Source organism: Biomphalaria glabrata, chromosome 7 (genome assembly GCF_947242115.1).
Source record: "Biomphalaria glabrata chromosome 7, xgBioGlab47.1, whole genome shotgun sequence".
Classification (NCBI taxonomy): Eukaryota; Metazoa; Mollusca; class Gastropoda; family Planorbidae; genus Biomphalaria; species Biomphalaria glabrata.
Window position 1 is genome coordinate 20872028 of NC_074717.1, and position 26972 is coordinate 20898999.

The 26972-nt window shown below is 36.5% G+C and overlaps 1 protein-coding gene across 3 annotated transcripts in view; it reads right to left on the minus strand.

Moving 5' to 3' along the window:
• LOC106072235 (FH1/FH2 domain-containing protein 3-like) overlaps positions 1 to 26072 on the minus strand; it is a 187610-nt gene extending 161538 nt beyond the window's left edge. Inside the window, exons 1-3 of one of the 3 annotated variants that reach the window (XM_056036671.1) lie at positions 25915 to 26072; positions 15077 to 15247; positions 7710 to 7760 (exon numbers count right to left, since the gene is read on the minus strand). In XM_056036671.1, the coding sequence (XP_055892646.1) occupies positions 7710 to 7760; positions 15077 to 15124 (99 nt within the window). In that variant the 5' untranslated portion in view covers positions 15125 to 15247; positions 25915 to 26072. Of the gene's footprint in view, positions 1 to 7709; positions 7761 to 9574; positions 9663 to 15076; positions 15248 to 25669; positions 25885 to 25914 lie in introns of those variants that run through there. The other 2 variants (XM_056036672.1, XM_056036674.1) reach the window with 2 other exon arrangements.
• Between the last annotated feature and the right edge of the window lie 900 nt (positions 26073 to 26972).

Sequence of the window (26972 nt, forward strand, 5' to 3'; positions counted from 1 at the left end):
AGATATCAGGAACTAATTTATGTAAAAAATGCTTTTGAATAATCTAGTGGATTGGATTTATATGTATGTTAAACTTAGCTAATGATCCTTTCACGTTATTTCTCTTTCGCTACGAAAACAAAATTAGGTTTGCGAAAATGGGTTTACCCGAAGTCGATACATTCTTATCTATTAAAAACGAAAAGAGCGATAGCTTTGTTAAATGGATGGGATTATAAAGCAAACAATTAAACGAAATAATTTTTAGTACGCGATTCCTGAATGAATATAGATTTAGGCCTATCTCAACTCGGCTTCGCAGCTTTCGTATATGAATGTAGCTTTAGAAAACCAAATTTGAATGTTTATTTGATCAAAATATGAAATGAATGGACTTTAATTAATATGTTTATGTGTTAAAGTATAAAACTATTTTATCATCTTAGAGTTGAATTAGAGTTTTAGATCTAGGGATGGGATTATAAAGTAAACAATTAAACGAATTAATATTTAGTACGCGATTCATTACGGAATTGTCTAATGAAAGAATGTTCGTCAGGAAATCTGTAATCACAGATATCTATATTATAAAGTAGAATGTGTGGTGTATGTATGTATGTATGTTACTTATAGACATCAAAACCGCTTGACCAATCTTGATAAAACTAGGCAGGAATGTTCCTTGGGTACCAACTTAGACCGTAGTGTATGTATTGTAGCCCTAAAACAAACTTAAGACCCTCAAAAAAAATGAAGTTGTCCGACTCTATTACAGCTATAGTATTTTATGGATCTAGGCCATGTCTACAATGTTGACATAAGAAAAGATAGAAAGGATTTAGACCTAGATCTAATTTTAAGAAATACACTTTGCGCAGATAGTTTTTTACTTTGACACATGAAAATGCAAAAGAAGATCCATTGATTTCATTATATAATAAAATTAACCTTCAATTTTGTGTTTCAAAAGCATTTTTTACATAAATTAGTTCCTGATATCTGTGACTACAGATTTCCTGACGAACATTCTTTCATTAGACAATACCGTAATGAATCGCGTACTAAAAATTAATTCGTTTAATTGTTTACTTTATAATCCCATCCCTAGATCTAAAACTCTTATTCAACTCTAAGATGATAAAACTTCTCTTCGCACAGATAGTTTTATACTTTAACACATAAACATATTAATTAAAGTCCATTCATTTCATATTTTGATCAAATAAACATTCAAATTTGGTTTTCTAAAGCTACATTCGTTTACGAAAGCTGCGAAGCCGAGTTGAGATAGGCCTAGATCTATATTCATTCATGAATCGCGTACTAAAAATTATTTCGTTTAATTGTTCACTTTATAATCCCATCATTTAACAAAGCTATCGCTCTTTTCGTTTTTAATAGATAATGTATCGACTGCGGGTAAACCCATTTTCGCAAAACTAATTTTATTTTCGTAGAGAAAGAGAAATAACGTGAAAGGATCATTAGCTAATTAACATACATCTAAATCCAATCCACTAGATTATTCAAAAGCATTTTTTACATAAATTAGTTCCTGATAGGCCTATCTGTGACTACAGATTTCCTGGCGAACATTCTTTCATTGGACATTACCAAATGGTTACACATTAACACATCTCTCTACTGAGTCTATTCCTAGGCGTAGGTCTAAAACTCTTATTGAACTCTAAGATCATGGGCGTAGCCAGGGGGGGGGGGTTCTTGGGGTTCAACCCCCCCCCCCCCGAAATGAAATCCCCCCCCCCTAAGGGGGGGGGCGGAATTTAGAGACTGGTTTTTGCTTTCATTTTGTTTATTTTAGGTGAGATTTTAATACTAAATCATCACTTACCACAGCACAGCCGAGGCAGTTTTGAGTTAAAAACCCTCTACCAGGGGGTTTTGAGTTTAAATCCCCCTACCAGGGGGTTTTGAGATTTTAAAAACCACCATCAGGGGGTTTTGAGATACAAATCCCTTTACAAGGGGGCTTTGAGTTTAAAACCCCCTACCAGGGGGTTTTGAGATTTTAAAAACCACTATCAGGGGGTTTTGAGATACAAATCCCTTTACAAGGGGGCTTTGAGTTTAAAACCCCCTACAGGGGGTTTTGAGTTTTAAACCCCCTACCAGAGGTTTTTGCAGTTAAATCCCCCTCTTCTATAAAAAAAAACAAAAAAAATGCAAACAACAATCCCCATATTCCAACAGCACAGTTGAAGAAGATTTTGATTTTAAAACCCCATCCAAAATTTACGATAACCCCATCTTCAATATAAAAAAAGCAAATTACACACTAAAAATTCTATGAGCGTAGCCAAAGGGGTTTTGAGTTTAACCCCCCCTCCCCCTTCCAGTTGGGGTTTGAAGCTAAAAAGTACCTCTTCAATATAAAAAAAAGCAAATTACACACTATAAAATCTATGAGCGTAGCCAAAGGGGTTTTGAGTTGATGGCTTTTTCTTTAAAGTTTAAAACCCCTCCAGATGGTTTTGAGTTTAAAATTCCCCTACAGAGCGTTTAGAGTTGAAAACCTCTCTCTTCAATATTATTTTAAAGCAAACTACAGTCACCAAATTCTATGATCGAAGCTAAATGGGGTTTTGAATTAAAAACAAAACAAAAAAAAAAAACAGAGATTTTTTAGTTTAAAACCCCTCAACAGATGATTTGACGAAAAAACTTTCCTTTTCGATATAAAATCTAAAGCGAAATACAGGCATGTAATTTCAAGAGCGTAGTCAAGAAAGGTTACAAATTTCTACCAGTGACTTGGGCTCCATTAATTAGTGTGAATAGTCTTCTGCCGAAATTGAAAATCATTAAATGTGTCTCAACAAAGATGGCTAAGACAGATTTTAGGAGTCAGTCATAGAGATCGGGTCTAAATCAAAGAAATCATATGCCGAACTGGGAGTCGAATCCTTAGTAAGGTTGTGACAGAGCGTCGCATGAGGTTTTGCGGGACATGTTTTCCGACAAAATGAATTACGCAAAATAAGAGTTGCGGAAACAGCTTGCCGGAAAAAGCGCAACACGGCGCAATAGGGTCTAAGTCAGTAAGAATAGCACATTAGGTTTTTGCAATAAAACTTTTTAATAGCAAGATAATGCACTGTAGATACCTCAGAATATGCATTTTGTTGGCTTTCAATACCAGAAATAGTGCTCGGCGGCGGGGCTTCGCCCCGCGCTAGCGGAGCGCTGCAAACTCCCCCAGACCCCCTTGCTAATAGGGCGGGGAGTCTACAATAAACGTCTTCCGAAAAGGTCAGAATGTAATAAAGATTAATTATGTACACACACACACACACACACATATATATATATATATATATAACTTTTTTCCGCGGCGGGGGGGGGGGGGGGGGAGGTCGCCCCCCCCCCCCCAAAACCCTCCCCGAAAAAAAATCCTGGCTACGCCCATGTAGATGATAAAACTTCTTTTCGCAAAGATAGTTTTATGCTTTAACACATAAACATACTAATTATTGTCCATTCATTTCATATTTTAATCAATTTAACATTCAAATTTGTTTTTCTAAAGCATTTTTAATACATTCGTTCGCTGTTCGCTAAAGCTGCGTAGCCGTGTTGAGATAGGCCTATATTCATTCATGAAAAAAAGGTCACGCATGCGCAGCACGAGAATGAACTCTATAAAAGCCAATTTTTAACTCTAGATTAGTGTAGATTTAGATCTATGTCTACCTCAAGATCTACTTTATACTTTAACACACGAACATACAAAATTAAGTCTATTCATCTCAAATTTTAATCAAATATATGTAGGCCTACAAGCAAATGTTTTAATTTGAAAAAAAAATGGATTTAAGCCTATTAGCTATTTTGATTTGATATATAGCTCCATTCACACTATTTTTACATTGACACATTCGCTTTACTTATTACATTATTATTTCGTTTAATTGTTTACAAAACACACTATATCGAAAGTAATGCGCAAATAAAGACTCGCGGGTCGCGGGTAACATATGTCTAGTATATATATATATATTATTTGTTCAAATCTCCACCATAATCCAATATTTTCTTTCAGTAGGTGTCATCAAATCGTTTCAATTGTTTCCATGTCATTTTGATGTCTATTTTCCTTAATTAACTTGGTATCAAACACAACTTTGGAACTCTACCGACTATCTAGTGCAAACCTTTACCTTACCAATACGCACCTGTTTCCAGTTGCCTCATCTCCTTGTCCGCCCCCCACCATCAGCATCAAAAGAAACCTGACCTCCCTCCCTCACCCCTACGTCTTCTAGTCCAACCTTTTTTTTTTTCGCCCGTTACCTTGGCAACAGTATCAAAGCGTTGGAGGAAGTTATTTATTCTTCTTGATATCTGACAGGCCGCCGAAAACAACCCTGCTCCCCGGCGTCCCCGCATCTCTGTGCACTTAATATATGACTTAGGTGTGCAAGTGTGCTAGTGTGTGAGTACAGTGTGTGTGTGTATGTGCTACAGTCAATATACATGTGGGCGTGTGTGCATTTCTTTTAAAGTTTCTTTCTTGGCCTGTGTATGTGTGTGAATTGGTCAATACTGAAACGCTTGTGCTTTCAAGGGCCAGCTGCATCAATAAATGTATTTCATACGAAGGGTGAATTTTGTGTGTGTCCTAGGTGGTAGGTGAAAAAAGAAACTGGTGGGGGGGGGATTGTTAACTCATCAGGTGGACAATGCAGCGGGTTCATAACAAGTGCTACAGAAGTTTAACAGGTCACCATGTGTCCAACAATTTACGCTCTATGCACGCACACCTGTATGAGGGACGTTACGCCTTTCTTTCTGGAAGGTGTGTGTGTGTGTGTTGGTGATGTGTAAGTTGAAGGGCGTTGTTTCCCTTAGCACATGGCGTCCACGCTTCTTTGAACTTTATGACAAAAGAGTCACAGCGTGCCACCACAAGTCAGAGCCGCAGAGAGTCATGTCATGGAGCTCAGGGAGAGATACAGCTACTTTTAAATACAACTTCTGGAAATCGAAATAACATTCTTAGTGATACTCCTGCCGCCGCTCTATCAACTCATTATAGTTTACTCGTCTGTCATGTTCTTTAACATTTGTTCTACTGAAATGTTTTGAGGTGCCCGTGTCTTTCTCTGTGTGTGTGTGTGTGTGTGGTAATTTGTAATAGACGTTTCTTCTTAGAATGAAAAGTCTGTTTGCAGCTCTGTAGTTATTACAATACAAAAATATGGATCATTGATGTCGTGTCACCTTTATGTGTACAGTCTGGGTTCCATGTCTTAGACTAATACGTGGTACTTAAAGCTAAAGATTAAGGAAGAATGTTAGACAAACTTACAATCAAGATCTACAGTCACGCCTATTTAGGATGGCAGGTTTATTTATTTATTTTACATCTTCTTTTCGTAAGTCTAAGAACGATGTGTCTTGGCTTAATGTCATAGAGTATTACATTGAAATGTGTTGCTAGTGTCTGATTTTATTCTGTTTAGATTTACTTTAAAACGTAAGGAGATCCAGAGTTACTAAACGTCCAAGCAGTACCCAACACTGACGACTATCCAATTCTTCGCTTGGAAGTAGCATCAGCGGTGAAAGTCCTGATAAAGGAAAATCACTATGATTTGCTACAAGATCTGGCAACCTGGAAAATGGCCTAAGCCCAGTCACTCATCATCACCCTGCCAAAGAAAAGTAATTTGCAACTCTGCCAAAACTACTGTATTGTCCAGCTCTAAGTCAACCCAACGAAGTCTTGTTAAAAATCATATTGAAAAGTCTAAAAGATTTTGTATCTACAAAAACATCAATACAAAACATTGGACCAGGTATTTTACAGTTTAAAGAAAAACAAGAAAGTAAAAAAAAAAAATACTTTTGAAAAAGGAAAGTTTATATTAAGCATAATTACATCAATTAATTTTGATCAGTTATGTAATTAAATTTGTAAAAATTCTAGACTAACAATAAAAAAAAAAAACATTAATAAAATATAAAAGGGGGGGAGGGGAATGACCGGAATTTGAATTCATGGCTCAAGCCTTCTTAAGCTTCTTATGCGAACACAGTAACCACTCTGCTAGTGGAGAAGATTTGAACAGTGAGGATTGTATAGTTATCAATTGTTTCTATAGTCTAGTCCTATTTTTCATGTTTTGTTCACCTAGACTCAGAAGAAGACCTATAAAGGGGACTAATTCAGTTTACTTAAGCCAAGTAAAATTTTTTTCCCTTGTTCCAGATACCAAACAAAATAATGTATTACCAATAATTAATGAACTAAATGGTTAATATTTTTTAATTGATTCTTGTCTTATCAGGTAAAAAAAAATAAGTGTGCTAAAATTTAGCTAGATCCGAGATTGGCTGGGGTCGTGTGGGAGAAATAACAGAAAGACAGAAAGACAGAAAGACAGACAGACAGAAAGACAGAAAGACAGAAAGACAGACTTGCTGTAAGCTGACAGACAAACACTCGTGTGGTGCTTCATACGCTCAGCGACAATGCCGGAAAACAAACGACGGAGTTCAAACTGAAGAGTTCTGTCTCTAAACGAAGAAATGGAAGTCGTAATAGACTTATTCACTAATACTGTTGAAAAAAAAAAGGAACTATCCAAATGGACATTCACACCCATATCCTGTAAGATTTATTTACCTTTTTCGGTAATAAACAGACATTTCTAAATTATCACTATTTAGTTGACTAATTATTTTATTCTTTTTAATTGATTCATGTTGTGTTAGAAACTAGGAATAATTTTACAAAGTTTCAACTTGTGACCCCCGAATGAGGAGTGGGGGAAGCAAGGTGTTCAAAACTTGTTTCAGACCGAGTCAGTCGATATGTGTACAAATATCAGTTAGTGTTAAGACTATAAAGCAAGGCACAATGATATAGAAAATTATTGAATTATATTTGGAGCTAATACATGAGAAATGAAAGATTTTGAAGACGATCATGTGACCGGAAGACGTAAATGTAGAAGACATTAGTCGACATAGAGTACTGACACACATCAGGGAAAGTCTGGATTTTATTGTTAAAAATGAAAACGTCGATTTTACTACTAGAAGTTATCTGATTCACTAAATTATTTTTTTTGTCATTCCCTAGTGACATTAGAAAATGGAATGGGTTGCCTGAATCAGCCAGGAAAACCAACGACTTAGCAGATAACTACTGATAAGCATGCATGACTAGATTGAAACATTGAAATGCGTAGGGCGAAATTAACAACTTTTTTAAAGTAACGTCTGTAATCTATAAGATAAGATGATACTATTTTATATAGTAAGATGTTAATATAAGCTCAATAGTAAATTGAAGTGTAATATATAATTAATATTTCTTTCATTACTGGATATATTGTTATAGTTTAAACACTTTATCGTATACGTATGCTGTGCTGAATCTAAATGATAGTTTTTTGTTACACTCAAATTGAGTCCCTGTGTATTATGAATCCCGATTGCGATAGTGTGGCTGAAGATAGTTCCTGCTCTAGGCTGATATTGTTACTGGGCTACCCGCTACACCTTAGCGGCTACAATAATGTAATAAAAGTCACTGCCATATAGTTACAGGTACATCTAAATGTCTTGCTAGTGCACGGTCTGAAGTAAGACACTACATCCGCCTTGGGTCAAACAAATTCACACTCTAATATACACTGACATGTCATTCACTATCGTGACAATCTTTGACATGACTGTGACATGACGTAAAGGCTACTCACCGTCCCGTAGGTCCTGCCACTGGACAAGCTGCCATATCTGTCGTAGGAAGGCTAAAAATAACAAAAATAAAAATAATAATTAGTTTATATTATTAGTAAAACTAAAAAAAATAATACATATTAAAATTAAAAGTATGTCTACTAATTGAAAATTGATAAAGATATTTGTAAAAAATATATTGTTTGTCTGCGTTGAATATGACAATCAAATATATTTTAGCTATGTAAATTTGTCAATTACTGCACCAATTATATATATTGTGATATTTAAGGTAAAATATCAGGTCAAAATGTGGCAAATGAAAACTGGCAAAGGGTCAAAAAAATGAAACTCTGCTGTAGACAATAGTACATGTATTGACCTTCCTTGTTGTTGTTTAGAAGTATAAACTGATTTATAAAATAAAAAAGTAAGTTTTACTAAGTATAACAATATTTTACCTTAATACCTAAAAGTCCAAGCTAATTTACTTAATTCTACACTCACACACACTGACAGACACTGACAGACGAACTATACAAAATATCATATTTTACAACATTGAATAAAACAACATTTTCATTAAAAAACTACTAAAGGAACTTTGTAACATAATTTTAAAAAGTAAAGTAAAAAAAAAAAATAATTTAAAACATGTGAATTGTATAAGACTTACAAATAAGCGCAGGTTTAACTTAAAATACTATGAAACAGGATCATATTTAATCAAAAGTTATTAGTCCATTAGTGCAATATTATTTTAATGGCATACATATAAATAACATACATTTTAACGATATAGACTTATAGTAGGAACATGTCAAAGCAGTTAGTTGACTATGAAATAGACACTGCTAAAATGGAAAAAATAATTATTTAAAATGCATCTAATATTTCTAGAGTTAGGAGTAAATTCAATTTTAAAAATTTTAATTCGGAGTAAGGATTCGTATGTTTCTTTTAAGAATCAGAAAATATGATAAAAAGATAGTATCTTTCAATTCTGTATAAATTATTATTGAAAATCAACAAACGAATATTCACATTTGATTAGAGTAACAGCTAGTAAAATCTCTCAACTTAAGAGACCCTTCAGGACAGAAGACTCAAAAGTAAATTAGCATTTATACATAAAACCCTCAACCTAATTTACAAATGCAAAACGTAATAAATACCCAGACACAAAATAAAAGCACATACGTGACGAATGTATAAAGATCAAATTTGTACAAATGCTCCTTCTTCAACAGACTTGAAACAAGACTGAATCATCCAGGAAAAATAATGATTTAGCAGAGCTTAAGTCTCTAATAGACATGCATGACTAAGTATTAGACGTAATCATCTCCTCTTTTGAAGGAAAATGTGTAATTATAAGATAAGATAAGATATTCATGTTTCGTTTTTTTTTTAGAGATACATCTGATTGTAAATTTTAAATAAATCATTAACACAGGTTGTGTCATAGATCCAATCAAAAGTTGGAAAGAGACATCAAGAAACATGAATGCGGAAACACGAACATCTGGAAATATAAGATAAGATAAGATAAGAATATAAACAGCATTAGCTACATGGAGAAGCAAGAATGTTACAAACAACAACTAGCCCCACCCTCTCTCTCCCAAGCCAACAACAACTAGCCCCACCCTCTCTCTCCCAAGCCAACAACAACTAGCCCCACCCTCTCTCTCCCAAGCCAACAGCAACTAGAAGCAACTAGAATGAGCACAAGAAAAGCGTCTCAAGTGTTAGCACCAATAAAGCAATGCAATATGTAAGCATTAGACACACACACTAGAAGCCAGCGACTACTTCAAAACACCATCATGACACCATCATGACACCATTATGACACCATTATGACAAGTTTTTAGATGATTACCATTTGTATTGAAAGACTTTCTCAATAGCTTTCAGTGTTGGAGATTGAATGATACGCAAAGCTTGATTTGAAAGTACCAACTATTGGTCTAGAAAATAAGGAAAAATATTATTTACATAAGTGAAATTGATTGTGTGTTAAGTAAAAAAAAAATAAATGAAAAAATGTGTTAGTAGCGGATGTAAAGACAAAGAGAAATAACTAAACCTATGATTAAGTCAGAGAATGTTGTCTGTAAGTAGTGTCCCTTGAATAGTTGTAATGACGTTTTCTCAGGTGTAAAAATAAAAGTATTCAGAAATATTTCTTGATTTTAGTGAAAGGTCGCTTAGAAAAGAAAAAAAAAGACTACATAAAATACTTTTTGTGACTTTTAAAGTCATGCGTGGATTTTTGTTTTAACTATGGCATAATAAACACTCTCGTAGTTACAATAACATTAATCTTGATTACTCTTCCCCACCCCATCCCATCCTAACCTATTATTCATATCTCAACCATCCCTAGACCTTTACAAATCCAATGGCGTTACAAGAAGAATAAGCTTATTGGTTCCCTGATAAATTACAAGATATTAGATTTTCTAATTTTTTCTTCCTCCAAAAGTCAATAGATAGAAACATACATAGATAGGGGGATTAAGATATATAGAGACTACAAATAAAAAAAAAACAAACAAATATTTATTTTTAATATTAAAATTGCATCAAAATCTTTCTTATTTTAAGTGTTTTGATACATTATTCTATGGACGCAACTGTTTTTAAGTTGAATAGCAGCTGCATTTGGGGTTTCGTTATTATCAGGATGATCATCGGAGTACACTTATACCACTACTAGCCTGTACAGGAAGAAACATACAAAAGTACAAAGTTTTAACTCTATCATTCCAAATATTAAACGAGGCTCGAACTCACCTGCATAAATTTGTTGTTTTTTTAAGCTGCTATCTATCTGTTTGAGCTAAATTTAGATAATTCAAACGAAGAAAAAAATACTGCTGAAAGCGCTATCTGTAATACATGATGTACATTTAGTGACTAGAATATCAGAAAATAGTTGGATTTTGTTTCCCTTTATAGACTTCTACATTTTGTGGAAAAGAAAAATAAAACTATTGACTTATTCTGGTGAAAGCGGCTATTAGATTTTCGTGCTATGGCAGCTCTGTCAGTTCAGTAAAGAACTCAAACACTAGCCAAAAGTAAATCAGTTCAGTAAAGAACTCAAACACTAGCCAAAAGTAAATCAGTTCAGTAAAGAACTCAAACACTAGCCAAAAGTAAATCAGTTCAGTAAAGAACTCAAACACTAGCCAAAAGTAAATCAGTTCAGTAAAGAACTCAAACACTAGCCAAAAGTAAATCAGTTCAGTAAAGAACTCAAACACTAGCCAAAAGTAAATCAGTTCAGTAAAGAACTCAAACACTAGCCAAAAGTAAATCAGTTCAGTAAAGAACTCAAACACTAGCCAAAAGTAAATCAGTTCAGTAAAGAACTCAAACACTAGCCAAAAGTAAATCAGTTCAGTAAAGAACTCAAACACTAGCCAAAAGTAAATCAGTTCAGTAAAGAACTCAAACACTAGCCAAAAGTAAATCAGTTCAGTAAAGAACTCAAACACTAGCCAAAAGTAAATCAGTTCAGTAAAGAACTCAAACACTAGCCAAAAGTAAATCAGTTCAGTAAAGAACTCAAACACTAGCCAAAAGTAAATCAGTTCAGTAAAGAACTCAAACACTAGCCAAAAGTAAATCAGTTCAGTAAAGAACTCAAACACTAGCCAAAAGTAAATCAGTTCAGTAAAGAACTCAAACACTAGCCAAAAGATATTTTGCAGCTTGCAAACTTCTGATGCAACAGTTTGACTTGTTCTCTTCCGAAGCGAGTGGTTCTTGTTTTTGTTTTGAAATGAAATATGTAACGCCCTTTTTCAAAAATAAAATACATCATTTTTAAAACTATGAACTATGAAAAGTAAAGAGCAAAAATTGAATTTAAAAAATATGACATTGAAATAAAATAATTGATAGACAATATGTTTAACTTCTTTGCTTACGGCTTTTCATTTAACATACTAAAGTTATAAATTGTATAAATATTAAAATTAAGTGTATTTTTGTTATACGTAATAATTTACTGATTTTCTAGATAAAGAAATAATGCATTTTGTATGCAACTCGATATACTTCACCAAAGGGTATGACTTTTTCTTAGGACATGAATGGTAGTTATTATCCAGAAAGTAGCCATTTTAATCATAAAAACAAGAAAATAAATAAAAAAAATACTTTAAAAGAGAAAGCTTATATTGAGCGTAAAAAAAAGGGGGGGGGGGGAGAAGCATGTATCTGTGTGAATGTTACCGTGATCGCTTATTTAAGTGCAATAAAAAAAAATGTTGAACGATCAGAATTCGAACTCGAGAGATCAAGCCTCATCATGACACCCTCATACCTGATTTTAGTTGGGGAATGGTCGTTGTACTGGCCGCATGACACCCTCATACCTGATTTTAGTTGGGGAATGGTCGTTGTACTGGCCACATGGCACCCTCATACCTGATTTTAGTTGGGGAATGGTCGTTGTACTGGCCACATGGCACCCTCATACCTGATTTTAGTTGGGGAATGGTCGTTGTAATGACCACATGATACCCTCATTAACCGTGGTCCGTAGAAACAGATGACCTTTACATCATCTGTCCTATAGATCGCAAGGTCTGAAAGGGGAACTTTGTTAGCTTCAAACTTTAAAAGCGGTGACTTATTTCTCTCTACAAAGTATAAAGGGGACTTGTTCAACTTATACTACGACATCGGTCATGTACAATTTCTTAATTACCAATAATTATTAAATAATTGGTTCAATTTTTTTAATGGAATCTTAGTATGTCAGGTAAAAGAAATAATTGTGCGAAATTTCATCTTGAAGCTACTAGTCTATTTCTCTGTGCGCTTACGCCCTATCATTGGTGTGGCAATGTCTATGATATTTACGTAGTGGTCTACAGGTGCTCAGCAAACAGGGCTCAGCACGAGCTAAATAACGAATCAAAGATTTTTTTTTAAAAATGAGCGGTTTTTGCCACAGCCCTTTAAAAAAGCAACTCCTATGAGATCAACAGCAGTTTGATATTTATATTTAAAACAACGTTTGCTTTGGTGTATCCAGGATTCATCAATTTGAGACCTTATTAAATGCACGCTAATTAAATGTCATCACAGAATAAATTAGTCCCGACCATTATATTCCGTGAGTACCTGGTCCACAGAAATGTTCCCAGCTGTTTCCTGTTTATCGCCCATTCCGCCTCCTCCCGTAACTTCTAACAGCCTCACCTCCACCTCACACATACACACACACATACACACACACATCTACTAGCATAACCTGGCCTGAGACACGCGACTATCTAAGTATGACTTTATCTAACCACTTGGGAGTGTTGCTATCTACACTGCTCTATCTGAACACTTGAGTAGTACATCTTTAAGTTTTTGTGGGGGTTTTTTTTTGGTTTGACCATCTGGAAGTGATGTCTAGGGGTAGTTGGAAGAAACGTATCACCTCTGAACAAATCTTTTAGATACTAAAGGAAAAAGACCAATGAAAGAGTTTGATTTCAAAAATTGGATGATGACTGTTGAATGACTGTTAAATGACTGTTGGATGACTATTAAATGACTGTTGAAAGAGTGGCAAATGACTGTTGGATGACTATTAAAGGACTGTTGAATGACTGTTAAATGACAGTTGAATGTATGACTTTTGAAAGAGTGGTGAGGGACCGTTAAAAGACTGTTGGATGACTGTTGAAAGAGTGGTGAATAACTGTTGAATGGCTGTTAAATGACAGTTGAATAACTGTTGAATGACTGTTGGATGACTGTGTGAATGACTGGTGAAGGACTGGTAAAGGACTGATGGGTGACTGTTGAATGACTGTTGGATGACTGTTAAAAGAGTGGTTAATGACTGTTAAATGACTGTTAAATGACAGTTGAATAAAAGTTGAATGACTGTTGGATGACTGTTGAATGATTGTTGAATGACTGTTAAATGGCGGTTGAATGACTGTTAAATGACTGTTAAATGACTGGTGAATGACTGGTGAATGATCATACGGACATGTGGGGTGTCAACGGGCTGTTGGTCTAAACTGCCCACAGGTTGTGACGTTGTATGTCAGTGTTCAGGCCTACTATAATGACGGACCTCGGTTAAACACTCTAGCTGATTGACTATCTAGGCAGGCGAAAGAATTCTACAACGTTTTCACATTCAAATAAATGGACCCACACAAAAGTCACGTGTCGAACCAGAGCTTTTTGTTGTTACAATGTTTATGTCAAATCACTCTGGTAACATAAAATGTGAACATGTTATTTCTCACATACACATTCTTGATCGACTTGACACAATTATTTGTTGTAAGTAACATGAATGTAAAAAAAAATATATTCAATTAATAAATCAATTACTAGTAATTATTTATTTTGTTTGATACCAACAATGGCAAAAAATCTTTCAGTATTAATAGACATGCGTCTAAATATGTGGGGTTGTGTCCCCTTACGTAATTGTACATGTCATTTCTCCCACACCCATTCTCGGATCAAGTTCAAACTTTCTAAAATTATTTATTTTACCCTAAAAAAAGAGCATGAATCAATTAAAAAATTTACCGATTGGTCAATTAAATATTGGTAATTTATTATTTTGTTTGATATTGAAAAAAAAGGGAAATTTATTCTACATTACTGAGAGATATAGTTGTAATGTAGAGTTCTCCCCCTTAGATACATTTTATTTAAACAAACATTTTAGTGTTTTGTTTGTTTGGCTTTTTGTTTGAGGCTGAACTATATTTGTGTTGAACTAATAAGTGAATGAACAAGTCACTCGATACAATGGACAAGACTGCATGCTTTTAGCCACGTGTTGATAGACATGACACAGAGCCATGTTTAAGTTCAACAGATTGTATTACAGGAGTGAAGGGGAGAGGAAACAGTTCCTGGAAAGATCAAATCACATCGACCGACAAGAAACTTATCGGATACATACATCTTTCAATCGTGTTTACTTCCGGTTTAGACATTTTTAAAAAGTGGACGGTGGAGCGACAAAAGAAAACAAAAAATAAATAAAATAAATAAACTTAGTAATTTATGACTGTTATATCTCTTTGTAATGTTCGTCCTACACAGAACATACTTGGGTCACAAGTTGGGTGCTTGTTATTTTGGAGAGATCATCAGAACAAAGTAAAAACGTATCCTGGGAACTGGCTATTATAGAGATTGGCTTTATGTAGTTTTGTCTGTATTAGGTCTCATAGAAAATGTACTCATCCCTAATTGTCGGAATCGAAGACATTGCCATTATTAATATACATCAGAGCGCCAGTCAGTCTTCCCCCCTCCCCCCAGTCCAAAGAACATTCCTTATATCTAGACTGTTGTTTGTTGTGTTTTACCCATTCTAATTTAGACTTACCGATTTGAAAGTACTAGTATGGTCCCAGGAGGGGCGACGGCTGTACATAGTCTTTCCCCCTGCCTGGACCAAATTGTGAAGATTAGATTCTGAAGGCTCCGGGAAATGACGTCACTTCCTGTATGTTATTTGTGTTCATCAACCACCAACAGAAAGTGAAGCTACCTCCACCTGCCAGATATAGATGTAAATATACATGTATACAGGATATTTCAAACTGGTGACCCCCTCCTAGAGTTCCCAGACACCCAAAAGCCCAGAGGAAGACACAAAGGAGGCCCAAACCCTTAAAAAAAAGAAGGGCGAAAGACAAAATAAATTTTAACAAGAAAAACAAAACAAAATAATTTTTTGAAACACTAGGCTTAAGTTAAGTGTAATTGTATCACTTAGTTTGGATCAGTCATGTAACTATAATCTCTATATATGATAGACTCAGACATATAAATCTGTGCTATAGAAATATTTTTAGCTATTGTTTTGTTAGGCTTTTAGCTTTCTCAGTACGCTATGATCCTATCACTTTCTCAGTACGCTATGATCCTATCACTTTCTCAGTACGCTATGATCCTATCACTTTCTCAGTACGCTATGATCCTATCACTTTCTCAGTACGCTATGATCCTATCACTTTCTCAGTACGCTATGATCCTATCACTTTCTCAGTGCGCTCTGATCCTATCACTTTCTCAGTACGCTATGATCCTATCACTTTCTCAGTACGCTATGATCCTATCACTTTCTCAGTACGCTATGATCCTATCACTTGTCTGGACCAGTTGGGGAAAAGGGTATTCTTTGTGAATGTTTACATAATCGTTTTTTAAATGTATGTTTAGGTCAATCAATTGCATGACTGGTCCAAACTAATTGATACAATTACACTTAATATAAGCATTTTTTTAGAACTAGTTTTTATTTTTCTTCTTGTTATTTTAATTTAAGTCTGAGTTTATTGCGTGTTAAAACTAGAAGTGACAGAAGATGTGAAGGATTGTTGAATAATATTTGATTATATTAAGCAATACACCAAAAGCCGAAGCTCAAGTTAGGCCAATGCCTGCCAGACGTCAAAACCTTCCAACCTTTCCTAGCGCCACCAAAACACAATGTTACGATCGCGCCTGCTTGAGTGTCTTAAATGTAATTATTATCATGTTCACACTGCATGGGAGACGCAGAAAAAACCCAGATATATTACATCATTAATTCACCTGTCTTCAATTTGTTTTTTTAATCAGTGCATTTAATCCCATTCCGAGGCAAGCTTCACAACGGGTAACGACGACAAGCGTTGTCCTGCTCTTTCTGCTTCCAAAGTTCTTTCCCCTGGCGCACTCTGTCACTTAAAGCAAGTAGGACGGGCAGATGTGAGAGACGGTACATCTTGGAGTTGGCTACATTTAGAGTTGGCTACATTTGGAGTTGGGCTACACTTGGAGTTGGCTACATTTGGAGTTGGATTTGTTCCTCAAGACGTATGATAGTGGACCTGTTTTTGTTCGTACAAAACAATATTAACTCAGCAACTCAAAGTTACTCTGGAGAGAGTTCGCTTATGTACTTCTAGAATCACACTGGCGAAGACTTATTGAAAACATTTCTTTGTAAAAACTTTTAAATCGTTTTTGTGGTTGGCACCAACCCCCCCTTTCTCAATGACTCAATGTGAAAGTTACTACGTGGAATTTAATTAACTTTTACATTTTTTTAAACGTCAATAGTTATTACTTGATTAATTCCAAAATTGTGAATGATAACTAGACTGCAATACGACAGAGCTTTGAAAAAGAAAACAAAGACATCATTCACTTTTGTCATAACCAGAGTTTTATATCTTCACGAAATACTATGCTGCTTATGTCTTGACAAAAGAGAAGATTTCAGCACATTTCTATTCACATAGATTTGAACTAGGTGGATTAACATCGCTATAAATGTGATTTAAAAAAAAAGAATTTTGAAATGAAAGTTTACAAGTAAAAAGAAACCTATTGGAAGCCAAATAATGTCTTTGCCAAACTTTTCTACTGAAGAATTTCGTTTTCCAACTAGAAATACTCTCTATGTCTCTCTCTCTTCCTCACATCCACCCGCTCTCTCTCTCTTTCTCTTGACCTCTCAATCTCTCACTCTTCCCCTCTCTCTTCCCCTTCCCTCTCTCTCTATCAAGAGAGATAGGGGCAGAGAGGAGACAGAGAGAGAGAGACAGAGAGAAAGGGAGGAGGCAAAGAGAGGCAGAGAGAGAGAGACAGAGGCAGAGAGAGAGGCAAAGAGAGGCAGAGAGGAGGCAGAGAGAGAGAGAGACAGAGGCAGAGAGAGAGGCAGATAGAGAGGCAGAGAGAGAGGCAGAGAGAGGCTTGTAAAAGAAGTCAGAAACATTTCAAATTTAATTTCATAGAAACAAGTTTTAAAAGTTTGCGTAATTTTAGAACAGGTCATTTGTTAGGCGCGGTGGCTGAGTGGTAAAGTGCTTGGCATCCAAACATGAGGGTCCTGGGTTCAAATCTAGGTGAATACTGAGATTTTTAATTTCGGGCTCTTTAGGGTGCCTCTAAATCCACCCAGCTGTAATGGGTAGCTGACATTAGTTGGAGACAAACTAAAGATGGATGGTCACATGAACTCCTCGTTAACCGTGGGCTATAGAACCAGACTACCTAAGATTATCTTCTCTTTAGACCGCATGCTCTGAAAGGGGTCCTTACTTTTTGGTCTCATAGTTTGTACCAGGTGTGAGGCGATCGGCCAGTGACTGTATTATACGTAAAGTGGTGTAAAAGATGCTTATATTAAGCGTACTTGTATCAGTTAGTTGGATCAGTCATGCAATAAATTTGTAATAGGTCTAGAATAACAATAAAAAGCTTTTATACAAAAATGTAAAAAGAGAAACGATCTGAATTCGAATTCATGGCTAAAGCCTTTTCAGGCTTCTCAAACCAACACGCTAACCACTCAGATAGTGAAGAGCTTATGAACATGGAATATTGTATAGTTATCTAGTATTTCAATAGTCTCGACCTATTTTTCAGCATTGTGTTCACTCAGACTCACGACGACCTATAAAGGGGACTAATTCAGTTAATACCACCACTTCAATCAATTACAATTACTTTAAATTGTTCCAGATACCAAGCAAAATAATTTTTTTCCAATAGTCAATAAACTAATTGGTAATTTTTTTTATTGATTCTTGTGTTGCCTGTTAAAAAAATAATTGAGCAGAATTTTGGCTTGATCTGAGATGAGGTGTGGGAGAAACAACGTGTAATCTACACAATGTTTAAGACAGAAAGACAGCCAGGGTGAGCTGATAGAGGCTTTGAATCAAGATGTTACTTCATATTCCAAACCAATTGATACAATTACGCGTGATAATAAGTTTTATTTTAAATATTTTTATGTCTTTCTTTTATGTATATACTGTCACTATAGCTAACTCTTTTTATAATTGTGTGTATTGTTTTTGTCCAGTCAACACAAGTGTGTTTACGAATCTTTGAAAATAAGTGTATGTCTAATTTGTATTGCATTACATCTAATCTTACTTAAACTAACTAGGTCTTAAGGTAAATGAAAAAAGTTATCATGGAATCCCCATATTGACGAAATTATTTCAGAATCCATCAAAAGCATTCGGATTTATTAAAAGACATTTTTACGAATTAAACAGGAACATTAAACTGCAATGCTATTGTACCTTGGTTAGTATACATGTTTAGCCCAATATTAAAATATGCATCCTCTGTTCGAGACCCCTCAGAAAATATAAAGAAACTAGAACAGACGCAAAACAGAGCCGTGAGATTTATTACAAACAAATGTTCACATTTGATTAGGGTAGTACTGTGGGTAAAATCACTAAAGCTAGAGACTCTTCAGGACAGAAGAATGAAAAGTAAAGTAGGTATATAGGCTGATACATGAAACATTGAATTGACAAACAGAAAACAAAGCCTAAATGAAACATTGAATTGACAAACAGAAAACAAAGCCTAAATGAAACATTGAATTGACAAACAGAAAACAAAGCCTAAATGAAACATTCTAAAGACACAAAGATATAGGTACGTTTCTTTCTCCATTTGCTAGGAAAAAATCTTACAAGTTCTCCTTCTTCACTTTTGTCATTAGAGCATGGCATTGGGTTTCCTAAATCAGCCAGAAAAACGTACAACTTAGCAGACTTTAAAATTCGTGACAAGATTGTTACAGGGACACGCGTATTTTCTCTTATGAAGTAACGTAAGTATTTCATTAAAAAAATATTTTTAGTTTACAATAATTCAGTATCTTCTGGTTGTATCACGTGTGATCAGTAGCACAAGAACCAATCATCTCTCTTATATCATTTACGAGAATAAATTATAATCACGAAAGGTTACCAAGGACACCGTATTTATTGATGGTTTACAGATGATCTATAGTTGCTAAATTTTAAAAACTAACAAAATATGTAAAGTTCTGGGACTAGAGCATACCAAATCAGAAACAGATATTTATTTAATTAATTAAATTACTAAATGAGAGCACATGTCTCTATCCACCGATCACACCGAAATTCTTCCACAGTAATTCAGCTATAATCCTTGCATTGAATGTGTTGGATGGCACATTATTTACTCAGCATATGGTTCACTTCATAACTGCTTGGTTGGACAAATGGTACACAGGAAAATAATTCACTTGCCAAATGATTTACTTGATAATAGATTCACTCAAGAATTGGTTCACCCAGTTGAAGACAATTGGTTCACAAAGGTTTCACTAGAAAATGGTTTCTTCGACAAAAAGTTCAATTCGCAAATATTACACCAAAACATCGTTTGACAGACAAGTGATTGACAGACAAGTGATTGACAGACAAGTGATTGACCGACAAGTGGTTGACAGATAAGTGATTAACAGACAAGTGATTCACAGAGAAGTGATTGACAGACAAGTGATTGACAGACATGTGGTTGACAGATAAGTGATTAACAGACAAGTGATTGACAGACAAGTGATTGACAGACAAGTAGTTGACAGACAAGTGATTGACAGACAAGTGGTTGACAGACAATTGGTTGACAGACAAGTGATTGACAGACAAGTGATTGACAGACATGTGGTTGACAGACAAGTGATTGACAGACAAGTGGTTGACAGACAAGTGGTTGACAGACAAGTGATTGAAAGACAAGTGGTTGACAGACAAGTGGTTGACAGACAAGTGATTGACAGATAAGTGATTGACAGACATGTGGTTGACAGACAAGTGGTTGACAGAAAAGTGGTTGACAGACATGTGGTTGACAGACTAGTGATTGACAGACAAGTGGTTGACAGACAAGTGATTGACAGACAAGTGGTTGACAGACAAGTGGTTGACAGACAAGTGGTTGACAGACAAGTGGTTGACAGACAAGTGATTGACAGATAAGTGATTGACAGACATGTGGTTGACAGACAAGTGGTTGACAAACAAGTGGTTGACAGACAAGTGGTTGACAGACAAGTGATTGACAGACATGTGGTTGACAGACAAGTGATTGACAGACAAGTGGTTGACAGACAAGTGGTTGACAAACAAGTTGTTGACAGACAAGTGATTGACAGATAAGTGATTGACAGACATGTGGTTGACAGACAAGTGGTTGACAGACAAGTGATTGACAGACATGTGGTTGACAGACAAGTGATTGACAGACATGTGGTTGAAAGACAAGTGGTTGACAGACAAGTGATTGAAAGACAAGTGATTGACAGACAAGTGATTGACAGACAAGTGATTGACAGACAAGTGATTGACAGACAAGTGATTGACAGACATGTGGTTGACAGATAAGTGGTTGACAGACATGTGATTGACAGACAAGTGATTGCCAGACATGTGGTTGAGAGATAAGTGATTGACAGACATTTGGTTGACAGATATGTGGTTGACAGGCATGTGGATGACAGACATGTGGTTGGCAGACAAGTGATTGACAGACAAGTTATTATTAGACAAGTGGTTGACAGACAAGTGATTGACAGACATATGGTTAAGTTGACAGACAAGTGGTTGACAGACAAGTGGTTGACAGACAAGTGATTGATGGACAAGTGATTGACAGACAAGTGATTGACGGATAAGTGATTGTCAGACAAGTAGTTGACAGACAAGTGATTGGTAGACTAGTGATTGACAGATAAGTGATTGACAGATAAGTGATAAACAGACAAGTCATTATCAGACAAGTGGTTGACGGACAAGTGATTGACAGACAAGTGGTTGATGGACAAGTGGTTGGCAGACAAGTGGTTGGCAGACAAGTAGTTGACAAACAAGTGATTGACAGACAAGTGATTGACAGACAAGTGGTTGACAGACAAGTGATTGACAGACAAGTGGTTGACAGACAAGTGGTTGACGGACAAGTGGTTGGCAGACAAGTGGTTGGCAGACAAGTAGTTGACAGACAAGTGATTGACAGACAAGTGATTGACAGACAAGTGGTTGACAGACAAGTGATTGACAGACAAGTGGTTGACAGACAAGTGATTGACAGACAAGTAGTTGACAGACAAGTGATTGACAGACAAGTGGTTGACAAATATGTGATTGACAGACAAGTGGTGTTGACATATATGTGATTGACAGACAAGTGGTGGTTGACAGACAAGTGATTGACAGAGAAGTGATTGACAGACAAGTGTTGGTTGACAGATATGTGATTGACAGAGAAGTGGTTGACATACAAGTGATTGACAGACATGTGGTTTACAGACAAGTGGTTGACAGATATATTGATTGACAGACAAGTGGTGGTTGACAGAAAAGTGGTTGACAGACAAGTGGTTGACAGACAAGTGGTTGACAGACAAGTGGTTGACAGACAAGTGATTGACAGACAAGTGGTTGACGGACAAGTGATTGACAGACAAGTGGTTGACAGACACGTGATTGGTAGACTAGTGATTGACAGATAAGTGATTGACAGATAAGTGATAAACAGACAAGTTATTATCAGACAAGTGGTTGACGGACAAGTGGTTGACAGATAAGTGATTGACAGACATGTGGTTGACAGACAAGTTATTGACAGATATGTGATTGACAGACAATTGGTGGTTGACAGACAAGTGGTTGACAGATATGTGGTTGGCAGATAAGTGGTTGACAGACATTTGGTTGACAGAAAAGTGGTTGACAGATATGTGGTTGACAGATAAGTGGTTGACAGACATGTCATTGACAGACAGGTGGTTGACAGATATGTGATTGACAGACAAGTGATTGATAGAGAAGAGGTTGACAGACAAGTTGTTGACAGACATGTAGTTGACAGACATGTGATTGACAGACATGTGATTGACAGACAAGTGGTTGACAGACAAGTTATTGACAGACAAGTGATTGACAGAAATGTGGTTGACAGACAAGTGATTGACAGATAAGTTATTATCAGACAAGTGGTTGACAGACAAGTGATTGACAGACATGTGGTTAACAGATAAGTGGTTGACAGACATGTGGTTGACAGACATGTGGTTGGCAGACAAGTGGTTGACAGACAAGTGGTTGACAGACAAGTGATTGATGGATAAGTGATTGGCAGACAAGTAGTTGACAGACAAGTGATTGACAGACAAGTGATTTACAGACAAGTGATTGACAGACAAGTGATTGGTAGACTAGTGATTGACAGATAAGTGATTTACAGATAAGTGATAAACAGACAAGTTATTATCAGACAAGTGGTTGACGGACAAGTGATTGACAGACAAGTGGTTGACGAACAAGTGGTTGGCAGACAAGTGGTTGGCAGACAAGTAGTTGACAGACAAGTGCTTGACAGACAAGTGGTTGACAGACAAGTGGTTGACAGACAAGTGATTGACAGACAAGTGGTTGACAGACAAGTGATTGACAGACAAGTAGTTAACAGACAAGTGATTGACAGACAAGTAGTTGACAGACAAGTGATTGACAGACACGTGATTGACAGACATGTGATTAACAGACAAGTGATTGACAGAGAAGTGATTGACAGACAAGTGATTGACAGACAAGTGGTTGACAAATATGTGATTGACAGACAAGTGGTGTTGACATATATGTGATTGACAGACAAGTGGTGGTTGACAGACAAGTGATTGACAGAGAAGTGATTGACAGACAAGTGTTGGTTGACAGATATGTGATTGACAGAGAAGTGGTTGACAGACAAGTGATTGACAGACATTTGGTTGACAGACAAGTTGTTGACAGATATATTGATTGACAGACAAGTGGTGGTTGACAGACAAGTGGTTGACAGACAAGTGGTTGACAGACAAGTGGTTGACAGACAAGTGGTTGACAGACAAGTGATTGACAGACAAGTGATTGACAGACAAGTGATTGACGGATAAGTGATTGGCAGACACGTAGTTGACAGACACGTGATTGACAGACAAGTGATTGACAGACACGTGATTGACAGACATGTAATTGACAGACATGTGATTGACAGACAAGTGATTGACAGACACGTGATTGACAGACAAGTGATTGACAGACACGTGATTGACAGACATGTGATTGACAGACATGTGGTTGACAGACAAGTGATTGACAGACAAGTGATTGACAGACAAGTGGTTGACAGATATGTTATTGACAGACATGTTGTTGACTGACATGTGGTTGACAGACAAGTGATTGACAGATATGTGATTGACAGACAAGGGGTGGTTTACTGACAAGTGGTTGACAGATAAGTGGTTTACAGACATGTGGTTGACAGACAAGTTATTGACAGATATGTGATTGACAGAAAATTGGTGGTTGACAGACAAGTGGTTGACAGATATGTGGTTGGCAGATAAGTGGTTGACAGACATTTGGTTGACAGAAAAGTGGTTGACAGATATGTGGTTGACAGATAAGTGGTTGACAGACATGTCATGACAGACAGGTGGTTGACAGATATGTGATTGACAGACAAGTGATTGATAGAGAAGAGGTTGACAGACAAGTTGTTGACAGACATGTAGTTGACAGACATGTGATTGACAGACATGTGATTGACAGACAAGTGATTGATAGAGAAGATGTTGACAGACAAGTTGTTGACAGACAAGTGATTGACAGACAAGTGGTTGACAGACAAGTGATTGACAGACAAGTGATTGACAGACATGTGATTGACAGACAAGTGATAGATAAAGAAGAGGTTGACAGACAAGTGGTTGACAATCAAGTGGTTGACAGACATGTGATTGACAGACAAGTGATTGATAGAGAAGAGGTTGACAGACAAGTTGTTGACAGACAAGTTGTTGACAGACAAGTTGTTGACAGACATGTAGTTGACAGACATGTGATTGACAGACATGTGATTGACAGACAAGTGATTGATAGAGAAGATGTTGACAGACAAGTTGTTGACAGACAAGTGATTGACAGACAAGTGGTTGACAGACAAGTGATTGACAGACAAGTGATTGACAGACATGTGATTGATAGACAAGTTATAGATAAAGAAGAGGTTGACAGACAAGTGGTTGACAATCAAGTGGTTGACAGACATGTGATTGACAGACAAGTGATTGATAGAGAAGAGGTTGACAGACAAGTTGTTGACAGACAAGTTGTTGACAGACAAGTTGTTGACAGACATGTAGTTGACAGACATGTGATTGACAGACATGTGATTGATAGAGAAGAGGTTGACAGACAAGTTGTTGACAGACATGTAGTTGACAGACATTGAATTTGAAGAAAAAAATTTTCAGAACACTTGTTTGAACTTAAATATTTAAGGTGTAATATTCAAAATATATTTAAAAATTATATCGCTGTGATAGTCTAATACTCTGTATCATATCTATCCCAGTATCAACCACTCAGGTTTACTCTTGTTAATTGTCCGAGTGTGTTTTGTTTATGGTTAACCTCTATAATCTAGATCGTCACAGGTAATTTTATTTTCTATTTCTTATTGATAAGGGATGTGTGACTGAGAAACTTAAGCCGCTTGACTACCTATCAAGGCGGGCTCCAGTTCGACACCCGAGTCGAGCTAAGTTATGTTTGCTTAACGCCTAAAGGCTGCAAGGAAAACCTTCTCCCAGATACCCCTCTACCACACAGGTCGACAAAAGAACTTGGACGATAACACACTAAGCAGGCTATAAGCATGTTGCGCTGTATAAAAGCAATTTAAAAAATCTTGAGTTGAAGGTTATTTAGAAGTTACACTCGGTTTGCGTAGTCGGAATGGAAGACATTGTCATTTTAACCATTATTATAGCATAAAATCATGTACCTACAGCTGTTCTGTCATAGTCTTACAGTAAACCCAGACCAAAACCTTTGTCTACTTGAAATGTTTCAAACTATGTAGGTCAAACCTGAGTCCACATATTCACTTTTATTGGTCAAAGTCATGGGTCAAAGTCATTGATAAACCTGCTGGAATGAAAGGAAACAAGATGCTCATTGGATTAACGGCTCGCAGTTCCATAAATGTGTATTTATCTTGAGAAGTGTTTCTCTGTTCATAAGTCACCCAAATGACAACAAACTGTCGTGTACATATGCAACAGTCTAGATGTGGTAAAAGTCGTGGACACAGTTACCTGTAAACACACTTGTCCTCAAAACATGACTCGATTAAAGTCTCCGGAAGAACCGCACACACGATTGCACGCTACACACTCCCTCGGCTAATTGTTGACACTCGCTGATGACGGAAGTTAGTTAACAAAAAACAACAAACAAACAAAAAACCTTGAAATGATGATCACAGAAGTAAGTCAACAAAGAAAGAAAAGTTCTACATTTCTTTACACTAATGGCGAGACAACTCACACATGGTACTCACACTTGTAATTATCTCCCCCTTTGCACGACCAGACGTCAGGCAACGCATACAATGTTTGGTAGTTCCCCCTGACCTCCAATCACAACAGCACAGGCTTGACTCCAGCAACTAATGGCCCACAGAAAACACAAGACCAATAGACACTCAAAGAGGGGGAGAGAAAAAAAAATTCTTATTTCTGAGGTGGGAATTTCCTCTTCGAACTCTCTTTTTTTTTCTCTTTTATCTTCTTTCTCTCTCTCTCTCTCCAGCTCAGGTGTATGTTGCTCTCACCCCCCCCCATTCCACGTTTCATGTGTGTTATCGTGTCAGAAGCTCAAGTTTTTAATGGAGATACGGGGTGGGGTGAGGTGAGGGTCGAATTCACCTCGTACTTTGGTGAGCACAGGGCAGGACGCGCGTGCCGTTACATCTTGTTCTCCTGGTAATGAGACGAGATTACATGTAAGTAGGAGGTAAGGGTAAGAGGAGGAGGAGACGAAGAGACAGTCAGAGACAGAGAGAGAAAGAGAGATAGAAAGAAGGACAAACTAGTGAGATAGACAGACAAAACTAGTGAGACATACATACAGACAGAACTAGTGGGAGAGATAGAGAGAGAGAAATAGTGAGACACAAAACTAGTGAGACATACATACATACAGAACTAGTGTGACAGACAGAGAGACAGAACTAGTGAGACAGACAGAGAGACAGAACTAGTGAGACAGACAGAGAGACAGAACTAATGAGACTGACAGAGAGACAGAACTAATGAGACAGACAGAGAGACAGAACTAATGAGACAGACAGAGAGACAAAGGGCATAAAGAAAGCAAAAGTTGGAAGAAACTAAAGCCAATGTATACATATTCAAAACAGAACTGAGTAGAAGACTGAAACAAATCAGAGAATAGAAAGAATTCAAAGAGAAAGCAAACGAAATAGATAGAAAATAAAAAGAAAGAAACAGAAAAAAAAAGAAATAGTCTAAACCTTAGTCTACATGTACAATCTTATTAGCCAGTCCTGAGTCAAAGTCATTGATAAACATGCCGGAATGAAACGCGATGCTCATT